At 38.4% G+C, this 22682-nt stretch overlaps 1 protein-coding gene across 4 annotated transcripts in view; it reads right to left on the bottom strand.

Annotated features, from left to right (window-relative positions):
* ERCC6L2 (ERCC excision repair 6 like 2) overlaps positions 1–22682 on the bottom strand; it is a 167210-nt gene that overhangs the window by 57119 nt on the left and 87409 nt on the right. For all 4 annotated transcript variants that reach the window (XM_075549800.1, XM_075549802.1, XM_075549803.1 and 1 more), the window contains 3 exons: positions 11960–12112; positions 7995–8075; positions 4789–5896 (listed from right to left, as the gene is read on the bottom strand). In XM_075549800.1, the coding sequence (XP_075405915.1) occupies positions 4789–5896; positions 7995–8075; positions 11960–12112 (1342 nt within the window). The remainder of the gene's footprint in view (positions 1–4788; positions 5897–7994; positions 8076–11959; positions 12113–22682) is intronic.

Raw genomic sequence — 22682 nt, 5'->3', positions numbered from 1 at the left:
TTTGGAACCTCTAAATGGTAAGTTTGATTAGCAGTTTGAGCTGGTGGAACAAACTCCACAGGCACTATCTCGCTCACATAAAAAAATACAAATGAGCATTGTCTCGATCTTTCATTTCACCTGACGAGCTTTTTTTGGTCAAGGTGACGATGGTGTCTTCTAATGGCTTGGGTGATGTTTGATTTCAGGGTTGTAATATCATCATCCGAAATGACCTTGGGAAAAAATGTCTGGGCCATGTTGCAGCTGTTCTTTCAAAGCCCGGTATGTGGACGCACTTTTTCCTGGTCAGTCAGCACCTGAAGCAAAAATCCTGCAGCAATCCTTCTCGTTCCCAAATCTTCCACTAAAATGTGCTGAACTGAGCTCCAAGATAAGCTCTGCATTTCTTCAATGGTTTGTTGCTGGCCTCGAGGACAATTGCACAAATTTTGTCGACATTTTCATCTGTTCAGGAAGTTGATGGATGTCCAGACGACATTGTCATCAATCAACATTGCACCTTTTTTGAAACGAGAAAACCACTCATACACTTGAGTTTTTCCCAGTGATGTCCTTTTAAGTTGTGCTCAACATCACAATAGTTTCTGCAGTATTTTTCCTGAGCAGGAAAAAAATTTCAGTCTGCTGTTCTCTTAAATCAGCCATCACACACACACACACACACACGGTTTAGCAAAACTGCTTTTACAAAAAAGTTCAGTCACCAGAGGGAACCTTCCCAGGTAACACCATTGTGTATACCTACTCAGAGCAAGTTGCTCACCTAGTGGGGAAAAAAATGCATACTACAAAAGGTCCACCCAGTGGATCTTTTTTCTGTTTTGGTTTTTTTTTTTGGGGGGGGATACCCTCTTACACATGAGTCAAAAAGTACTGCTATTAAGTGTGGGAAAGAAACACTAGCATCTGGGGTCCTAAAGGCTTATCAGTCAGAAAATAAGTTCACATGGAATAAGCATACCAATCGGTGTGACCCAAAGACTGTAAATAATAAAACCCAGTAGAAGAAGTCTAATGTTGCTGTTAGGTTGTCGGTAGGTACCATCTAGCTGGTTCCAATCCATAGTGACCCCATGCACAACAGAAGGAAATGCTGCCCAGTCCTGCGCCATCCTCACAATTGTTACGTCACTCCATCTCCCTGAGGACCTTTCATCTTCTTCAGTATCCCACTTTACCAAAGACAATGTCCTTCTCCAGGGACTGGTCTCTTTAGACAAATTATGTAACTAACTCTACAAAGTAGGTAAGGTGAAGTCTCCACAACCTTGACTTCGAGCTGATTCTGGTTCATAGCTGACAACTCTATACTGGGCTCCAAAAGTCCACATCTTTACAATAGCAGACAGCATCATCGTTCTTCTTCAGAGTGCACTACGGAGCACTCTGCCCACACTTCTTCCAAGACAGATCAATCTGTGCTTTCAGCAGTCCATGGTGTCCTTAATATTCTTCCTCAGCACCACAGCTCAAATGCAATGATTCTTTTTCAGTCTTTATTGGATGTTCAACTTTCACACACATATGAGGCAACAGAAAATATCATGACTTGGGTCAGGCACACCTTAGTCCTCCAAGTAACATCTTTGCTTCTCAATACTCTAAAGAGAACCTGTGCAACAGATTTAACGAATGCAACCCTTCTTTAGATCTCTGGATTGCTGCTTCTGTGAGCATTGATTGTGGATCCAAACATGGCAAAACCCTTGACAACTTCAATGTTTTCTCCATTTATCATGATGTTTTCTAGTGGTCCAGTTGTGAGGAGTTTGGTATTTTTTACATTGGGTTGTAATCCATATTGAAGGTTACAATCTTCATCAGCAAGCTCTTCAAGTCCTCCTCCCTTCAGCAAGCAATGTTGTATCATCTGCATATTGCAGATTGTTAATAAGCCTTCCACCAATCCTGATGCCACATTCTTCATATAAGCCAACATCCTCTGATGATTTGCTTAGCATGCAGACTGAATTAAGAATGGTGAGAGGATAAAACCCTGTTGTACACCTTTCCTGATTTTAAACCATGCAGTACTCCCTTGTTCTGTTCGCACAACTATCCATATTCAACTTCCTAATGAGCAAAATGACGTGATCTGGAATTTCCATTCAACTCAAAGTATCCACAGTTTATTATGATCCAGTCAAGTGCCTTGGCATAGCCAATAATGCCCAAGTAAACAGCTGCCTGGTATCCTCTGCTTTCAGGCAACATTCATCTGATATCAGCAATGATATCCCTTGTTTGACGTCCTCTTCTGCAACTGGCCGAAACCTCTGGCAGCCCCTGTCAATGTATGGCTGCAACTTTTGTCAGAAAAATCTTACTTGCCTGTTATATCAATGATATTGTTCTATAAGGTATGTATTCTGTTGGGTCACCATTCTTTGGAAAGTCATTTGGCCAGTAGCTACCTTCCAAATTTCCTGGCATAGATGAATCAATTCCTGGATCCTTGTTTTTGGCTAATGCTTTTGGTGCAGCTTGAATTTCTTCGTTTAGCACCATTGGTTCTTGCTCTTGAAATAGTAGAATGTCGACAAGTTCTTTTTGGTACAGTGATTCTGTGTATTCTTTCCATCTTCTTTTGCTTCTTTCTGCGTCATTCAATATTTTGTCCATACACCTTTTCAATATTTTAACTCGAAGCTTGAACTTTTTCTGGACTTTTTATTTTAAGATATACTGAGCAAATTCTTACCTTTTGGCTCTCTAATTCTAGTTTTTCTGCACATTTCATTGTAATGTTTGGCTTTGTATTCTCAAGCAGCTCTTCTGTACTCAGCTCTTTGATGTCACCCTTTCTTAAGTATGTAATGTATGTAACATTGGCAGGGACCTGCCAGAGGGTAAAGTGAGATTCAGAAAAAGAAAAATCACTGCTGATGTCAGATGGATTTGGTCTTAAAATATAGAATACCAGATGATTGCACCCTTTGACTGAACAATTAAATTATATGGCATGTGAAATATTTGCCAATAAACAACTAAAAAAACAAACAAACAAGGAGCTCTGGTGCCAGTATCATGTTAAAAAAATAAGTGATTTCAAAGTTGTTTTTATCTTTCAGAGCAAAAGTATTACTACTAGGATTTTAGCCCTTAATGCACAGGTTTACTCTAAACACATGTCTCATGATGGATTTTCTCAAAGAACACAGGACAATCAAAGGGGCTTATTGTGAAGAAGTTTTAAAAATGAAAACTGCACCAGTGAGGAAAAAAAACCCCGAAAGTTGTTCTGATGACTGTTTCCTCCAGACTTCGTATTGTTCCCAAACTGCATAGAAAATTTAAAACGAACAAGACTTGAGTCTCTCAAAGATGTTCAAACTGCCATTTTGATGAGGTGTAAACTGAAGAATTCACAATTCTTTTGTGGGGAGGGCTAGAGAAATGAAAGATATGTAGAAAAACAATAGCTTCATTTGTGATATTTTTGTTTTATCACAGTTCTATGATTTTGCAGCAATATACTTTGACTTACCTCAATGTGTTTGTATATAAATATATATGATGTGCTCACTGAAAGGATCCCAAAATAACCAGTAAGCCAGTAGCAAAGATCATTCCTTGTACCAGATTATGGTCTTGAAATACCCTTCTTCACTAAAAGAACCTAAGACTTCTGGGAGAAATGACTGATTCTAGGTTTGGAACAGAATAAATATGAGATGATCCAGTGACATTAAGCTATACCAGATAGCAAAGAAACTTCCCAAGAAAACTAGTATTATGTCCAAAGGTCTCATGAGCCAAAGAGATTATGTCAAAAGATTGTCACTTGGCCAAAGATGAGACCATGTACTTAGTTAATTATATGAATTATTGTTTACTGAAACCAATTAGATATGTTTAAATAAATTAGTTCATATTAATATTAAAAACCAAGTAGACCATCCTCGAAGAGTAATAGAGAACCAATTCATTATATTAAGCATTGGTAGCTACAGCAAAAAATTAAACATGTTTTATGATTTTGCTATATGAACTGTGTTACACCAGGTATGGATAATAGATGAGGGGAAATGTCTCTTTATAGTCTACTTAATAAATTAAAAAGAAACAACAGAAATAGAAAATACCACCAACTTACTACTGTGGATGAGTAGACAGGGTATGGGTCTTATATACTATGACTACTAAGACTTTATTAGGAGACCAGCAAACATTCTATGCCGCCTGCAGTCTTATCAAGGAGATCAATTCTGAGTTGGATCCAGTCTCTGGGGATAACTGCCCATTTGCAAGAAATTAGAGGATAAACATGTTTGACTGCTCTCAGAATATGAACTCAGCAAAATGAGACTGAAAAAAATCTCTATGTAGACAGGTTCTTTAGAGAAATTGTAAAGAAACGGCAGTAATGAAAGAGGAATGCTATAGATTAAAAGACACTACATACATATATATATGTATATATACATGCACACATTTTTTTAATGGGTAAGATTAAACTATAATATTTATACATAGGAATGTATATTAGGGTCATAAAACCTTTAAACTTGTAAAGAAGCCATTGCTGAGTCAGAATAGTTAGTCTTCGCAGGGGAAGATGGGCTGTAACTTGAACAGGACACATGCAAGAGCTTCTGGGGTTGCTGGCCAACCATTGTTTGCCCCAGGTGGTCTTGCCTTTATCCTGTCTCTGCCTTTCTAATTTGTGTCTCAATGTAGTGTCTTGATTTTAGAGCTATTTCACAAGATATTAAGAATTGCTTACAGAAATTATTTGATTTCACAAAACAAACATTTAAAGAAAGGTTTTCAGGATGTAGTTACCTAAAAATCTGTCCACTGATTCATATATTTGATCTTGATTGACAACCTTCTCATCTGAAAATTTCACTTGTTTTCGTGGTATAAAAGTGGCGTTTTTCTTATCGTGGCTAGGCAACTTTGAAGAGGAACTGGTTCTCTCTCTTACAATTTGTCTTCTGTAGTTCGGGTTAGGGGAACTGATATGGCTGGCACATAAATCATCATCCGAAGATGAAAAGTCATCAATAACCTGAGAGCTACAATGCATGTTGGTTGTATGCACTTTGTTTGCTTTCTGCATTGCTTTGGGAAAACCCTGAAGGTTGCTTTTGCATCCCTTTTCTTTGCTCCGCCTCAGAGAGCTCACAGCTCTGTGCTTTCTTACTCTTGCCCGGGAGGCGATTTCAACGTCATCCGACTCATCACTCACATCCCCGGCGCCTTTCCTTTTCGTGCTCTCAGGACTGAAGGCTTTGGAAACTGGTTCATTTCCTCTGACCAAGGTTTTCCTATCCTTGTCATTATTTCTTATTCCAATGGCAGTTTCTGTTTCAGAGTCTTCACAGGGTGGCTGACACCTTGCACTACACTTAGGGAACCTCTGAGTTGTATACTGTGTAGGAAAGATGACATCACTGTCATCTGAGTCTGTGACAGTCTGGTGCTCAATTGTATTTTCAAAAATTTTGTCATCAGGAGAAGAAATGTTCTGTTTCAAAGTCTCACTTTTATCAAAAATCAACTTTTCATTTGGATTTGCTGTGCTAGCTTCTTTCTGATGGTTTAAAGAACCACGAGAGTCCGGATTTTTTTGACAACCAGCAATCACATCATCTTTGGCTTCTGTTGAATGGCATGAGGGCTGCCCACTAGAATGTTTATCATCAGAGGTTTCACAGTCCTCGTTATCTTCATCTGCTTTATACTTCGTCTCAAACAATTTGGAGAAACCGCACTGGAGTAAGGTGAACTCTCTTGCAGAACCTCTACTTGAACGAGATGCTTTGCTCTTAGTAGTCTTTATTCTTGAGTTTTCCATGGATTCCTCATCAGTAAAATCACTGTAAAGATCACAGATTTCTTCTGCCAGAGGTTTCGGGGTTTGTTCTTGACAGTCAGGCTCTCTGATCTACTTAGGAAACAATAGCAGAAGCATTAGATAATGATATCAAATGTATCACACTAAAATGGAATTGACTTCAGGGGGATAATTTATTATGTGAACATATAACTTGGTGTTCTCTTATAGTAAAAGAGTCAATAAACAAATGTTTACTGGTTTTAATTTTACCATGTGGTATTCTTTGTTCTTCTCAAATTGAATAACCACCCAAAATAAATCGAAGTTCAAACTCGAGCACTACAATGATCAAATTATTGATAAGGAAAACAGGAGAGCGTGGTCAATCTCTATGATGTGGGGGCTGAGGATCCTGCTCTCAAAAACGAGAAGCACCCAACTTACTAGGTATGATTAACTGAGACTGACTCAGTCTGTGCACCAGATACTTCCACTTGTGCATTACTAACAAGACACACCTCCTAAGAGAAAGTTCTGCAGATTGATGAAATATAAGAATAAGACATAATAGGAGCTTGAAAGAAATAGAAAAACACTAAAGGTATTTTAATAAAACTTGCTACAAAACTAAATCCAATATGTACTTTTTTTTCCACATTGACCAGAATTAATTATGTTCTTCAGTTTTCTAACTCTGAAGCTAAACACAGACACTATTAGTGAAAGATTTAGAAATGGTATCATCAGTTATATGTGTTGCCTGAATTCACTATTCATATATTTCTGAAAGTAAGAGATTTCAAATCACTAGACTAGTATAAAATTGTATGCAGACCCCTAAAGATAAACAAATAAAACCAAATAAGAAAGAAAAAAAAAGCAAGAACAAAAAAACCCATATCATTGTGTTTTCACCTCCCCAATACGATTGCTGAAGACAAATGGGTGCATAAACAAATGTGGTGAAGAAAGCTGAAGGTGCCCAGCTATCAAAAGATATAGCGTCTGGGGTCTTAAAAGGCTTGAAAGTAAACAAGTGGCCATCTAGCTCAAAAGCAACAAAGCCCACATACAAGAAGCACACCAGCCTGTGTGATCGTGAGGTGTTGACGGGATCAGGTATCAGGCATCAAAGAACAACAAAAAAAATCATATTATTGTGAATGAGGGGGAGTGGGGACCCAAAACCCAACTGTAGGCAACTGGACATTCCCTTATAGAAGGGTCGTGGGGAGGAGACAGGCCAGTCAGGGTCCAGTGTACCAACGATGAAACATACGGCTTTCCTCTAGTTCCTAAATGCTTCCTCCCCCCTCCACTATCATGATCCCAATTCTACCTTACAAATCTGGCTCAACCAGACGATGTACACTGGTACAGATAGGAACTGGAAACACAGGGAATCCAGGATAGATGATCCCTTCAGGACCAGTGGTGAGATTGGTGATACTGGGAGGGTGGGGTGGAACGGAGGAACCCATTACAAGGATTTACATATAACCTCCTCCCTGGGGGATGGACAACAGAAAAGTAGGTGAAGGGAGACAATGGAAAGCATAAGATATGACAAAATAATAATTTATAAATTATCAAGGGCTCGTGAGGGAGGGGGAAAATGAGGAGCTGATGCCAGGGGCTTACGTGGAGAGCAAATGTTTTGAGAATGATGAGGGCAACAAATGTACAAATGTGCTTACACAACTGATAAATGTATGGATTGTGATAAGAGTTGTATGAGCCCCCAATAAAATGATTTTTTAAAACAGAACTAGAAAAAAGATAGAAAGAAAAAAGCAGTAAGAAAATCTTCTACACACCCTCAACTATCTTTACAAAAATCTCAGTATGGCAAGGTAGATTTAGTGGTGGTGAGCATAAGAGCAAACCATAACTAGAGCAAGAATTCAAACCAAATAAAGTATCTGCTTGAGCCATAGAATGATTTTGATGTTTAGTTTAATAATCTTAAATATTCATCGACTGTTAGTTTACCACTTAGTTTGTAGGTTAGTTAAAAATTATTTATTTGGGTTGAGCCTGCCACCTCTATAGTGTGAATCTAATTTTGGATTTATAGTTTGGTATAGTTAAAATGCTACTTTAATTTTACCCAAATCCTCTGATTTCTTGGCTAAAACAACAACAACTTTGTATTGTCGTGGTACATGTTTTGTACAGTTCTGGATGACACTGCAAAATTACTTGCCATTTCCGGTTTGTGAACTGGAGGTCCCTCTTTCCACTTTGTTGTGGCTGTCATAATTCCTGCTTCCACTTGTCCTTCTCTCTGTAATGCCAGCAATAAAGAATAAAGACTGTGCCACAGTAATAACAGATAAACAACAACAGCAAAAGTGTGCTAAACAGTTAAGAAAGAAAAAAACAGTTGTAACTTGCATTAGCTCTCTTAATATTATTTTTCAATTTAATAATTAAGGAAGGTACGTAATGTTCACATAACATTTAAAACACTCATTTCTTTTTCATTATAAACCTTATATAAATGATTTTGTCTTTGTTTTAATCCAAACTATTATTGTTGTAATTAGATGCCATTAAGTTGGTTCCAACTCAGAGTTACACCATGAACAATATTAGACAGTATTAAGGGATTGTATTTTCAAAATAGGAATTTCTTTAGAACCCATAGATTTGCAAATGAACCAAGATAATTAGAGTACCAAGTAAACGAAGAGGCTGGTTTTTTGGGTTTTTTTTTAGTTTATTTAAAGAGGATGATAACTATGCAGGATGAAAAGTAGTATTGATGTTAACTTTTAAAAATCATAGTTTTATTCTCAAAACATATCATTTAATGCTTTAAATATATTAAAAAGAGTTGGAGAATCTTCACTACAATTAATTTTAGAACATTTCTTCATTCTTGGACTCCTTATTATACACTCCCCATTTTTCTCTTCCCCCAACCTCCCCGGCCATAACCTTAAACACTATTCATTCTGTTACTGTCTCTCTAGATTTACCTATTCTGAAATTCGTATCAAAGAATACTCCCCCCCAACAACAAATAAAACAGCATAATCTATATCCAAAAGAAAGCAGAAAATACTAAAAATTAGGAAAAATTAAGTGGGTGTAAAAGGAGAACAAATGATAAAGCATTAAATTTTAGTCTAACTGTATCTGCATTCATCAACTTTCCAAGGCACTCTGTTCACATCCCTGGTTAATGGTTAGACAGGCCCCAGGGGAGGCTCACTCCACATGGGGACTCTGCAAATGGATTTTTGTATTTCCACTGCCATTCACATCCTTCTGCCAACTGGATGCTCCGAACTTAAGCTCTAATACTGTATCCCTTGTAGTCTTGGATTCTATTATTGGATCATACAGGCTGGTGTGCTTTTTCCATATGGACTTGGTAGACATCTCACTTAGATGACTACTTGTTTTAACACAAAGCCATAGAAACTATTGGGCATCTTATGATATTTGGGAACCCTATGATTTCTTCACTATACTCTGTATCCAAATCTTCAGTGATCTCAAGAATCAAGTAGGGTCATGTTATAAGAACTAATTGTTCTTACCAGCTCAAAATCTAATCATATTTCTACAGTTTGTACACGCCCTCAATCTAATTAAATATATCATTATTATTTTGTTGGGGAATATTATAAATCATCCCCCTGGGCAAGTGGTAATTCTATTGATAGTATCATTCATTTAGCCAATGACATAGAATTTAAAAGACTGGTAAGAAAAGGGAAGTATACATGTAAAGAACAAATTTTTATATTCAAATGTATGGATTTTTCACTTGTACAGATTAAAACTGAAGTTACTGGACATTATTTACACAAACAATGAGAGCTGGAGATAGGGTAAAACTTTCAGTAATGTTCACCAACTAACACAGTACTATGCCTGCTGGACCAAAACATGTAAAAAAAAAAAACCCCAAAAGAAACACTTCTAATTCTTTGATTAGAGCATACTCTTTTAGATTTGGGGGGAGGGGCTCCCAAGGGGTAAACTTGATAAGATTTCTCAAAGGACACAGGATGATAATGGGGGTTTATTCAGGTATAAGTTTTAAGAAAATTAAAAATATACTTGGAGAGGAAAGTATCCAGGGATTTTTCTTTAGGAGTAGCAAAGCTGTCTTCTGAGTATTTCATGGGAATCCTTAACTCATTCACCTGATAGCCTTCCCTCACTATGAAAAAAAATTTCACTTCAGAATTCTTGTAGTCCACCAAATTCAAAAGAACTTTTCTGACATGATTTAAGTCCCTCAAGATGCCAAATTCTCATTTGGACGTGGGTTAAATACTGTAGAATTCTTCATGGGATAGTTCCAACGATATAAACACTGCTTCCAAAAGTATTTATACCTAAATGGCAGATAGGTTGAGAGACAGTTTCACATATTATTTTTGTTTAATGAAGGGACTTTAAAACATTCATGGAAAATTTCTAGTATATTACACTACCATTTTCCTACAACTTCCTGAAGCCCTCTTGTGTGTGTGAATTTAAATTAATTTTGTTGCTGTTACTTTTCCTACAGTGATCTACTTATGAGGAGTCCCTGGGCAGTGACAATAGCTAAATGCTGGATGGCTAACTGATGAGAGTGAGATGGTGTGAGCCAACCCCAGCCTGCTTCAGAAGACTGGCCTAGAGGTTTGCTTCTCTTCAGAGAACATCTTTAAAAACCCAATGAGGTAGTTCTACTTTGCACATATGGGGTCGATATGAGTTGTAATCAACATGATGGGAACTAACTACAACATAATGTACCTCATAAAATGTTAATACACATTCATGGGGGGGGGGATATACTTGGGACAACTAACAAACAAGATAACTTTGTATTTAATAACTTGTATTCCTGATATATCTTACATAATATTCATTTAACAGAGGATTAAGTGGCCATCCTAATAAAATCAAGAACTTCTTAATTGCTTTATAAAGGCAGGTTTTGTTTTTTAAGGCAATGACTTCAAATTAAAAAGCTGAATATAGGCTGGCATATTTTGAGATGGAGGTAAAATTTGAGTGGGGTCTAGAAGACAAATAAGGCTATTGATCAAACAAAAATGAGATGTGCATAAAAGAAACTCATATTTGAAAATGGAAAAAGACAGGAAAAGGAGGACTTTAAACAAATCACTCAATTTAGCATCAAATACTCATAAAACTACTGTAAACAAAAAACTTAACAGTATAGATCAGATATCGTATAATAGTTTTAATATTTATAGAATTAAAAATATATAAATACCTTCTCTTTTGTGCCTTCAGTAATAGCTTTGAACTACTACTGATCTTTCATGGTATATGCTTACTACAGTGATTTGTTTATTATACAAACATCCTTTTCACCTCCCACCAAGATGGTCTAAGTCCTTCAAGGACCAACTATCCTTTGAATTTTCTTTATGCTAATTATTGAATAAATGAAGTACCTTAAAGTTTTACTACAAAGTCCTGGAAGGCAAGGAGGAGGAACATCCTTACATTCTCTGTGCCGCTGATTCCTGATCTATGTCATGTAGTTGTTGGACAAGATATCCCAGGATTTTATCATCCTTATATTAATATCAACTAGAAAAGAATTTAGATATTCTTAGTATTCTAGTATATTAAAGAATTTTTAAATGTTTGAAAAGGATATAAGTATCCTGTTTGAAGAATAAGAAACATCTGTATTCTGAAGATGAACACAACTGGGAGAGTTTGAAATATCGATGTGGAATTTTTATTGGGAACAGAAAACAAAAATCTCCACGAGACATGAGAGTGCATCTCAGGGAGTATTTGGTAACTTTTAATCAAAACACATTTTATATTTTTTGTTTGTTTAGGAAATTTTTTTTTTCCAGTTCCTGAATTCAACAGCTGTTTTTAAAATAATGAACTTTTCTTTGAGTCCAGGAATGGCTTTGGAGCGGCACACTATCTAAGTATTTGTACTGTACATGCACATCATCTATAACTGAGAATGGGACATCTGAATGAATGAGGGTTACAATCATTCATTTCTTAATGGTCTGAAACTAGGAATTTTAAGTATGATATTTTATTCATATAGAAAATTTTAAATTTCACTGAAAAGGTCCCAGCAATTGTATTTTAAAGTTCCTGAGGAGAAAAGTGTGTTTAAATATTTGACCCAAAGGTCAAGGAATAATTACACACCTCCAGGATGTCCCTCGTAAGGCAAGAGCCTCGAGACCGTAGTTTGAAGAGGTTCTGCATCCCAAAGAGCTCTCCTCGGTGCTCTTTGGATCCTTGAACTGCTTCAAAATATCGCTTGGCATTTTCACTTCCAACCACCACGCAGTGCAGTTGCTAAAACAGAAAAAACACAAGATATTTTTGAAGTGTGTGCTCCAAGAATATGTCAGAATTTCCTGGCATTCCCTGTATATACACAGCTTTCGCTGGGGCAGGCCGAATCTCCTCAGGGAGGAAATTTTGTTTTAATCTCCCTGGCAGATGTTGCCATGATGGTGAAATAATAACCATCTGGCCAGCATCACTGAAGCAGAGCGCTTACACTTCCTATTTTACCTGTTTCTCACAGTTGAATTGATTGCATTTCGATGGAATATCTACATAACACAAAATGTTTAATAATAAAAATATACATTTTAATACACTTCCCCCCACTCCTTTCTACGTGCAATATGGTTGGCAGGGGCCAATGAGTTGGTTCCAATTTTTAGCGAACCCATGTAGAAGATACCACCCAGCCCTGCAAATTCCTTGCTGTTTGAACTTATCGTTAGTCACTGTGTCAATCCATCTCACTAAAGTTGCCTCTTTGTCATTTTATTTCTTGGTTGCTGCTTCTATGGGCCAATGGTCATGTAAAATGAACCCCTTGGCAACATCCATTTATTTATCATGGTCTTATTGTTCCAGTTGTGGAGATTTTTGTTTTCTTTACTTTGAGTTGCAAACCATATTGCAAGCTGTACGGACTGTAAATGCTTCAAGTCCTCATTACTTTTACCAAGCAAGGCTGTGTCACCTGCGTATCGAATGAACCTTCCTTCAGTCCGGATGCCAGGTTCTGAGTCAAATATTCGTTCTTCAAATTGTTTGCTCAGCAAGCAGGTTCAAAAACTAAGGTGAGAGGACCTAATCCTGATGCATACCTTACCTGATTTTAAGCCACACTGTATTCCCTTGTTCTGTTCAAATGACTGCCTCTTGGTCTATTTACAGGTTTTGCTTGGGCACAAGAAAGTGTCCTAGAATTCTCAGTCTTTTTAATGTATCCATAATTTGTTATGATCCACGTAGCTTTTGCATAGTATATAAAACACAGGTAAAATGCTTATTAATAATAAATGCCAAGTGCTGAGCAATTATTATATGTAAAGGATTATATTTTAATTCTTTTAACTCCAATAACCCTATGCAACTTAGTTTTCTACATTTTATTTATTTATTTATTTATTTTATTTTATTTTTTTAACAATTTATTGGGGCTGATACAATTCTTTTCACAGTTCATACATATACATACATCAATTGTATAAAGCACATCTGTACAGTCTTTGCCCTAATCATTTTTTTCTCTTTTCTTCTTTTACATTTTATTAGGGACTCCAACAACTCTTACCACAATCCATACATATACATACATCAATTGTATAAAGCACATCCATACATTCCCTGCCCCAATCATTCTCAAGGCATTTGCTCTCCACTTAAGCCCCTTGCATCAGGTCCTCTTTTTTTTCCCCCCCTCCCTCCCCTTTCCCCCCTCCCTCATATGCCCTTGGTAATTTATACCTCGTTATTTTGTCATATCTTGCCCTATTTGGGGTCTCCCTTCCCCCCTTCTCTGCTGTCCCTCTCCCAGGGAAGAGGTCACATGTGGCTCCTTGTAATCAGTTCCCCCTTTCCAACCCACTCACCCTCCACTCTCCCAGCATCGTCCCTCACACCCTTGGTCCTGAAGGTATCATCCACCCTGGATTCCCTGTACCTCCAACCCTCATATGTACCAGTGTACAGCCTCTGTCCTATCCAGCCCTGCAAGGTAGAATTCGGATCATGGTAGTTGGGGGGAGGAAGCATCCAGGATCTGGGGGAAAGCTGTGTTCTTCATCGATACTACCTCACACCCTAATTAACCCATCTCCTCTCCTAAGCCCCTCTATGAGGGGATCTCCATTGGCCGACACTTGGGCCTTGGGTCTCCACTCTGCACTTCCCCCTTCATTTAATATAATATATATATACACATACATATATACATATACACATATATACACATACATACACACACTTATATCTTTTTTTTTTTTTGCATGATGCCTTATATCTGGTCCCTTGGGCACCTCGTGATCGCACTGGCCGGTGTGCTTCTTCCATGTGGGCTTATTTGCTTCTGAGCGAGATGGCCGCTTGTTCACCTTCCAGCCTTTAAGACCCCAGACACTATCTCTTTTGATAGACGGGCACCATCAGCTTTCTTCACCACATTTGCTTATGCACCCATTTGTCTTCAGCGATCCTATCATGGAGGTGTGCAGTCAATGATATGATTTTTTGTTCTTTGATGCCTGGTAACTGATCCCTTTGGGACCACTCGATCACACAGGCTGGTGTGTTCTTCCATGTGGACTTTGTTGCTTCTGAGCTAGATGGCCGCTTGTTTCTCTTCAAGCCTTGAAGACCCCAGTCACTATCTCTTTTGATAGCCGGGCACCATCAGCTTTCTTCACCACATTTACTTGTTCACCCACTTTGGCTCCAGCCGTTGTGTCGGGAGAGTGAGCATCATAGAGTTCCAATTTAATAAAAGAAGGTATTCATGCATTGAGGGAGTGCTTGAGTAGAGGCCCAAGGTCCTTCCGCCACCTTAATACTTGACCTATAAATATCGACACAAAGATCTATTTCCCCATCCTCCTATATATATTTGCATGTACATGTCTTTGTCTAGACCTCCATGAATGCCCTTTGACTCCTAGCTCTTTCCTAGTTTTCTACATTTTATAGAAATGGAAATTTAGAAAAGTTAAGCTGCTTGTCTAGAGTTACCCAGCTAGAAGTGTCACTTCTAGGACTTATATTTAAATTTAAACTCTTCTTAAACTTAACTCATCTATTTCTCATCTCTAGTCTGTCTCTCCTAAGAAAATACCCTAGAGACCTTGGTTTTAAGATGTTATTAATCTGTACACTGACTTGATCAATATCAATGTCCCACACACCTGTTTATGGTCCTGGGCTCCAGAATCACAAAAGCGGTCAATGCAACTAATGGTTCAGTTGTCTGCTGGCCTTTCCTAATGACCCATCCTGGACACTGATATACATTATATGCAAAAGGGCTTCAAACATTGTGTGTGGGGGGGGGGGAAGGAGGGAAGAAGTAAAGATCATGAAAATTTTCCTTGAACCCTTAAGATCCCTCATATAATTATGAGTAAGTCAAACAATTTTGCTACTAGGGTTTCAGTTCATAAACACATGGGTTTATTCCAAACAAAATACATTTAAACACATCTCTATAACCAATAGTTTGGTCTCAGTATAGGGCCATTACAAAAATTTTTAATGGTAATTTCTGAGTCATTTAAAAATATTTTGAAGTCAGGGCTTACCAGAGATATTCATGTATAAGCTGAGTTTTTCCACACATTTTAAATGTAGTTTTTGTGGTAAAATTAGGTACCTTGGCTGATATTTGGGTTGGCTTCTACTCGAGTATATATGGTATATAAAAAATTTAACAAAGCTCAAGATTACAGCTTTCCAAATAGTTGAAACTTTGTAATACGTTTATAGGAAGGCTGCCCCACATAAAACAGCAATTTTTATAAAGAAGGTTGGGGAGATCTCGGATGAGACAAAAGGGAGAAGACTATCAACTTTGATAAATGAAAAAACTTTGGTTGAAGTCCAGAAACTGGTGGAAGATAATAGAATTCCCATTGATATGGCAGCTACTGAAGTTATGATCTCACATGATTTAGCATTTTTCCCAACAGTTTTATTATTGCTTAATTCACATATCGTACAATTCAGTAGTTCGGTCACATGATGAATTGAGAGTCGCACAGTCATCACAGTTTTAGAATATTTTCTTCGTTCTTATACTCACCATCATTAGCTCCCCAGTTGAAGGAACATTTTGGCCTCAGAAAGCTTTTTAGGCTCCATGGGTACCAAAAGCACTCTGTGAAGATCGGCTAGCTCAAAAAATGAACCTTTCCATCCAGCTTTTAAAACTTTGAAGCTAATGAGGATGACATGAAGGTCCAAATCACCATCAGGACTAGTCTGATCCAGATAGCAAAGTCTAATCAAAACGTGCTCCTTGGCTCCCATGGGGACCTTCTGGCCAGTTTAGTTCAAGTCAGAAAGGTCAACTCAGCAGGTAATGATGACTGCTTTTTGGGGGGTTCCCAAAGTGTAATTTTGATCAATTTTCTTGAAAAACATATTTAATCATGGAGGACTATCATGAAAAATGCATTAGTGAGCAAAAGGCCAGGAAAGTTGTGCCCAGAAAATTTCCCATCATCACAATGAACCTGTTCATTCTTTGAGGGTAAAGGGCTGTACTATGAGAATTTCATTACCCAATCATCTACCCCAAAGGCCTGATTTTGCTGATTTAGACTTCTTTTTGTTCCCCAAACATAAACAACATTTACAAGGAACATGATTTAACTTGCTTGAAGATGCTGAAAACATTGTTTTGATGTGGTAAAAATAAAAAAGCACAGAATTCTTTGGGGGAAGAGTTAGAGATGAAAATACTGCCTACAGATAGAGGCTCTACCAAGAAATGATAACTTTAATTTTATATTTATTTTAACTTTACTTAAAAAGTAACTTTATACTTTGTTAATAGTTTTGTGATTTTGTAGCAGTATTTTTTTCACTTATCCTTGTATATTTGAATGCTAATCTTAGTATAGAAACTATTTCCTACTAGTTTTTATTTTAATTTTACAGTTCTTTCCTCATTGTTACTGACTGAATTGTATTATTCAAAAAGCTATACTGAAGTCCTAACTATGTACCAGTGAATGTGACCTTATTTGAAAATAGAGTTTTGAAGATGTTATTAGTTAATAAAACCTCAAACTGGTGTAGGGTGAGTCTTAGTCCAATATGAGAAATTTACTTCTAAAAGAAGAAAGAAAACACATATGTGAGCGCTCATTTATGTATGTGTGCATGCATCCTACCTAAGATTAGAAATATACTTTCCTCTGATACTTATATTAATTTTACAAAAACATTTCATTCTTTAATAAATCTCACATTTATTTTTCTGAGGAGAGTAAGTTAGGGTTCTAATTTTATTTTACACTTACCCAATTGTTGCCAGGTTCTCTTTTCTGAGTTATAGGCTTTCTTGCAACAAAATAGACCAGTTTTAAACTCATAACTCAATTAAAAAATTATTAGTTGGGATTTAATACATACATCACTCCATATTTCAATCACATTAAGCAGAATTATACAATTGCTACCACAATCAGTTTCCAACCAGTTTTCTACATGGACTCTTTGACATGGTCTCTCTTGAACCCCACACCCACCACTGAACACTCCTCCCCCTAAACCAATTATTCTACTTGCTGTCCCTATAGGTTCATCAATCCTAGATTTCATATGCCAAAAAAAACCCCAGAAAAACTTATAACAGCTCCAAGGGGGTGTCCTTCATTGACATAATACTTTTAAAACACACTGTAATATGAACAAACAAAACAATGCAAACCAAAAATACTGAAAAATTTGGAAACCAGATCAGATCCAGCCTGCATCCTAGGAAGGATCTGACAAAAGTTTTACTGTTCAAGTCAGATTTAAGCCTTTAATCTTGTATACTCTTCTCTCCCACGCACTCTATTTAGTGACCACTTTTCTCCCATCCCTCAATTTTAAACAGGGGTGTTCGCCGAAGCCTTATTTCCTAAGTAAATCCACAAATGAGTCATGTTCTCCCACTGTCATCTATCGCATTTGCACACCAGATTCTCACAACTTAAGCTCTGATACTGATCCCTCCTTCTACTTCAGATTATATGGATTCCAATTCTTTGGTGACTGATGACTGTGTGCTTCTTCCATGTGGACTTAGTACACTTCTCACTTAGATGGCTGTTTGTTTGGAAACAAGACCCCAGACGTTATTTTATCTTATAGCCGGGCTCAATCTAAATTCTTCACCACATTTTACTATAGTATCATCTATGTTACCTGCCTGAGGGCAAGAATAGGGCAGGGCAATGATGTAAGAACTAATTGTACTTAAGTTGGAGCTGGGACTTAGTGCGAGTCCAAAGTCCATTCTGGATCTATGTTTCTCCCCCCCCCCACTTTTAATTTGCTGTAACTTTGAATTTGATACATAGTTCAGTCATGACAAACAGAATTGCACATAATCAGTCTCCAAATATACTTTTCCTTCCTGGACTCCATAACATCATTTCCCTTTATCTCCTCTACTCTTTATCCTGCTCTCCCCAAACCCTTGCTATATTTGTTTTCCCTATAGGCTCAAAGCCCGTGTTTCATTTACTGAAAAACAGAAAAACAAGTAACACAGTTTCAAGAGGGTGAGCTACACTCTAATATACACAACCATAAGCAAAATAAAACAGGACGTCCATTACAGGATGGCAGGGATAATACGACTCTTAACACAGTATATATGGGCTTGATGTAGCAAGACCTTGTTTGTCCACCAACCACAATACACCACTCTTGCACAGCTGTCTTTGCTTCCTCAGACACCAGGTGCTTTCCAACTTAAGCCCTCGGGTTACAAATGTATCTGAGTTCACCCAGTGAGTTCCTGCATGGGGTCTCAACTATGCAGCCTCTGGAGCTTGCCATGTGCCCCAAAGATCTAGGATGCAGTGTCCCAGCAGTCTACAGCAACTGGGCTGGGTTCTCGGATACCCCAAATGTCCTAGTTCTATGTTGCCCACCTGCTACACACCAGTAGACACTCCCCAATTAATGTCCCAAAAGCATCCCCAGTCTCACTCCCCCCACCTGGAGGTAGCCATCCCACCCCAACCGAGGCACCTGTTCCCTCTCTCCGCTCCTGGCCCTCCCTTCAGCAAGTCTCATTCCACAGACAGGGCTGCCTCCCACAGTGGCTGTCATGTGGATCTGGGGGACCTGACTAGAGATCCACATGGCAACCACTAACAGAAAGAATCCCTCCTTCTCTCCCAATCATTTAGTCCCGGATGTTTTGAGGTACGACCTACACTATACTTACCTGGAGTGAGTGATGCGTGGCTCATTGGCACGATCCAGCTCGTTACTAGGGCTGTCTGGTCCCCAGTCAGAGGACTGGCTGGCCTGCAAGCCTGAGCTCATGCCCATTCTGCTGCTTGCTCCTCCCATAGCAGACTCATACAGTATTCGGACATTTGTGCTTGACTAAGCATACTAAGCATAATGTCTTCGAGATCACTCCACGAGTTGAGGTGTTACATGGTTTCATCGCTGATTTTTTAGGGGTACATAGTATTCCATTATGCTTATGTACCAGAGTTCTTTATCCACGCTTCTATTGTTGGGAACTTAGACTAATGCCAGCTTCTCGCTATTGTGAACTGTGCTGCAGTGAACACGGGAGAGCAAACGTCTGTTCATTACCTGTTTCGTATTTCTTTAGGGCATATGCCCAGTAATGATATTCCCAGATCATATCATTCAATTGCCATCTGTTTTAGGCATCACCATATTGCCTTCCACAGTGGCTGTACAGATTTGCAAGTCCACCAGCAGCAGTGGATAAGTGTCCCTATCTCACCACACCCTATCCAACATTTGTTATTCTGTTGTTTTTTTAATTGGGCTACAGTACAGGGTGGTATCCTATGGTTGTTTTGACTTGCATTTCCAGGATGACTAATGACTAGGAGCATTTCCTCATGTGTTTATTGGCCATTCAAGTGTCATCTTTGTAAATTGTCTGTTCAAGTCGTTTGCCTACCTTCTCAAAGGGCTATTAGTTTTTCCTTGTTGTAGACTTAAAATTCTGCAGGTTTTAGCAATTGGTCCTTTGTTATGTCACTACTGAATATCTTTTCCCATTCTGTGGGCTCTCTTTTTAGTCTTTTTTTAAAAATCATTTTATTGGGGGTTCATATAACTCTTATCACAATCCATACATACATCAATTGTGTAAAGCACATTTGTACATTCGTTACGCTCAACATTCTCAAAACATTTGCTCTCCACGTAAGCCCCTGGCATCAGCTCCTTATTTTTACTCCTCCCTCCCTACTCCCTGCTCCCTCATGAACCCTGGTAATTTATAAATTATTATTTTGCCATATCTTACTCTGTTCGACATCTCCCTTCACCCACTTTTCTGCTGCCCGTCCCCCAGGGAAGGTTATATGTATATCCTTATAATCAGTTCCCCCTCTCTACTCTACCCTCCCAGTATTGCCACTCTCACCACTGGTCCTGAAGGATTCATCCATCCTGGATTCTTTGTGTTTCCAGTTCCTATCTGTACCAGTGTACATCCTCTGGTCGAGTCAGATTTGTAAGGTAGAATTGGGATCATGATGATGAGTGGGGAGGAAGCATTTAGGAACTAGGGGAAAGTCGTATGTTTAATCGTTGCTACACTGCACCCTGACTGGCCTGTCTCCTCCCCATGACGCTTCTATAAGGGTATGTCCAGTTGCCTACAGATGGGCTTTGACTCTCCACTCGGCACTCTTGCTCATTCACAATGATATGATTTTTTGTTCTTTGATGCCTGGTACCTAATCCCTTTGCTACCTTGTGATCACAGAGACTAGTGGGCTTCTTCCATGTGGGCTTGTTGCTTCTCAGCTAGATGGCCAGTTGTTTACCATCAAGCCCCCAGACGCTGAATCTTTTGATAGCCGGGCACCATCAGCTTTCTTCACGTTTGCCAGTTTAATAGAACAAAGTATTCTTGCATTGAGGGAGTACTTGAGTGCGGGGTCCAAAGTCCATCTGCTACCTTAATACTAAGTCTATAAATATATACACATAAATCTATTTCCCCATCCTCATATATAAATAAATTTACATATGTACATGCCTTTATTTAGACTTCTATAAATGCCCTTTGTCTACTAGCTCTTTCTTCTCTTTCCTATTACTTTTCTCTTGTCCCACCATCATGCACAGCCTTTACTTGGGTTACAGTAATTCCTCTCAGTTACATGACCCTTGAACATGCCCTACCAGGCCTCCTACACCCTCCTCACCAGCAATTTGGGTCATCAGTTGTTCCCTTGCCCCTGAGTTTGTTAACACCACTTCCTTTTCCCCCCAACTCCCCTTCTCCCATGTCCCCCCAGAACCGTCGGTCCCGTTGTTTTCGCCTCCAGTGTTCATCCAGCCTATCTTATTTAGACAAACCTGTGGAGATAATACGATGCACAAAAGCAAGATAGAGCAAAACCAAGCAACAAAACAAAACAACAACAAAAAGCCAATGACAAAAACCAAAAAACACACACACAACACAACGTCAGCAAAAAAGAAACACTTGTAGTTAGTTCAAGGACTATTTGTTGGCATTTAGGAGTGTTTTCTGATAAAGTCTGATGGGGTGTCAAGCTCTGGCCTCAAAGTCTATTTTTGGTATTCCTTGGGGACTTCATTGCTCTGTTCTCCTTGCTGTTCTGTTGCATGCTCTTAGTGTTTTGCCCCAGTGTGGTGGCATCTGATCGGGTGGAATTCCCACACTGTGTCTCCAGTGTTGTCCCCTGTAGGTCTATGGGTCAATGAGGGATGTCGTGTCTCATAGTGGGGCCAGCCATAGTGTCTTCTCTGCGGATTGGCTGCTGTGAATGGAAATATCTTCGTCAAGGCTTAGCGGGCCAAGATGTGTTCCAGTCCCCGCCCCGCTTCATTTGCTACTGTGTGCTCTGATCAGACATGCCCCTCTCTTCCTGAACTGCAGCTTTAGTGCTGTCCTCTGAAATAAGTTCTTCTGGGGGGAGGGGCATCTTGTTACTCTCTTAATGGGGTCTTTTGATGTACACAAGTTTTATTTTTAATAAAACTTCCTCTATTTTATCTTCCACACAATGTTTCCTTAGTTATTTCTGATAGCCCCGTCCCTGTGCTAGGTTTTCTAGTTCTGTCCCACTTTTCTCATTGATGATCCGGATAGCTTTGGGTTTCACATTTAGGACTTTGGTCTACCTGTTTGTTTTTTTAATATGGAGTGAGATTTGGGTCCTGTTGCATTCTTCTGAAAGTGGATATCAGATTGTCCAAATCTGTTTATTGGAGAAGGCATCTGCTTTCTATTTAACATTTTTTTGGCTTTTGTCAAAAATCAGTGATCTGTATGAGGATGTTTTTATTTCTAGGTTTTCTGTCTTGATCCCTTATTCCATATATCTATCATTGTACTAGGCTATTTTGACAACTGTGGTTTTGAGGTTTTAAGGTCATGTAGTGCAAGACCACCTACTTTGTTCTTTTTCCTGAGGTGTTCTTTGCCTATGCTGGGCTTCTTCCTTTTCCATATGAAGTTGGTAATCAGCTATTCCTTTTTTTTTTGGAATGATGCTGGAATTTGGGTCAGGATTGCATTGAATTTGTATATTGTTTTAGGAAGTATTGACATTTTCACAATATTGAGTATTCCGATCTGCGAACATGAAATATGCTTCTATTTGTGTAGATCACTTTTGGTTTCTTGTAATAATGTTCTGTAGTTTTCTTTGTACAGGTTTTTTTCCTTTTTTGTTGTTTGTTAGGTTTATTCGTAGGTATTTCAATTTTTTCATGGCTATAGAGAATGATGCTGATTCCTTCATATTGTTTTCTGCATTTCAATCACTGGGTATATAGGAATCCAATAGATTCTGCTTGTTAATCTTGTATCCTGCTACTCTACTAAATTCCT

Source organism: Tenrec ecaudatus, chromosome 5 (genome assembly GCF_050624435.1).
Source record: "Tenrec ecaudatus isolate mTenEca1 chromosome 5, mTenEca1.hap1, whole genome shotgun sequence".
Lineage (NCBI taxonomy): Eukaryota > Metazoa > Chordata > Mammalia > Afrosoricida > Tenrecidae > Tenrec > Tenrec ecaudatus.
This window is presented reverse-complemented; position numbering and strand designations above follow the sequence as displayed.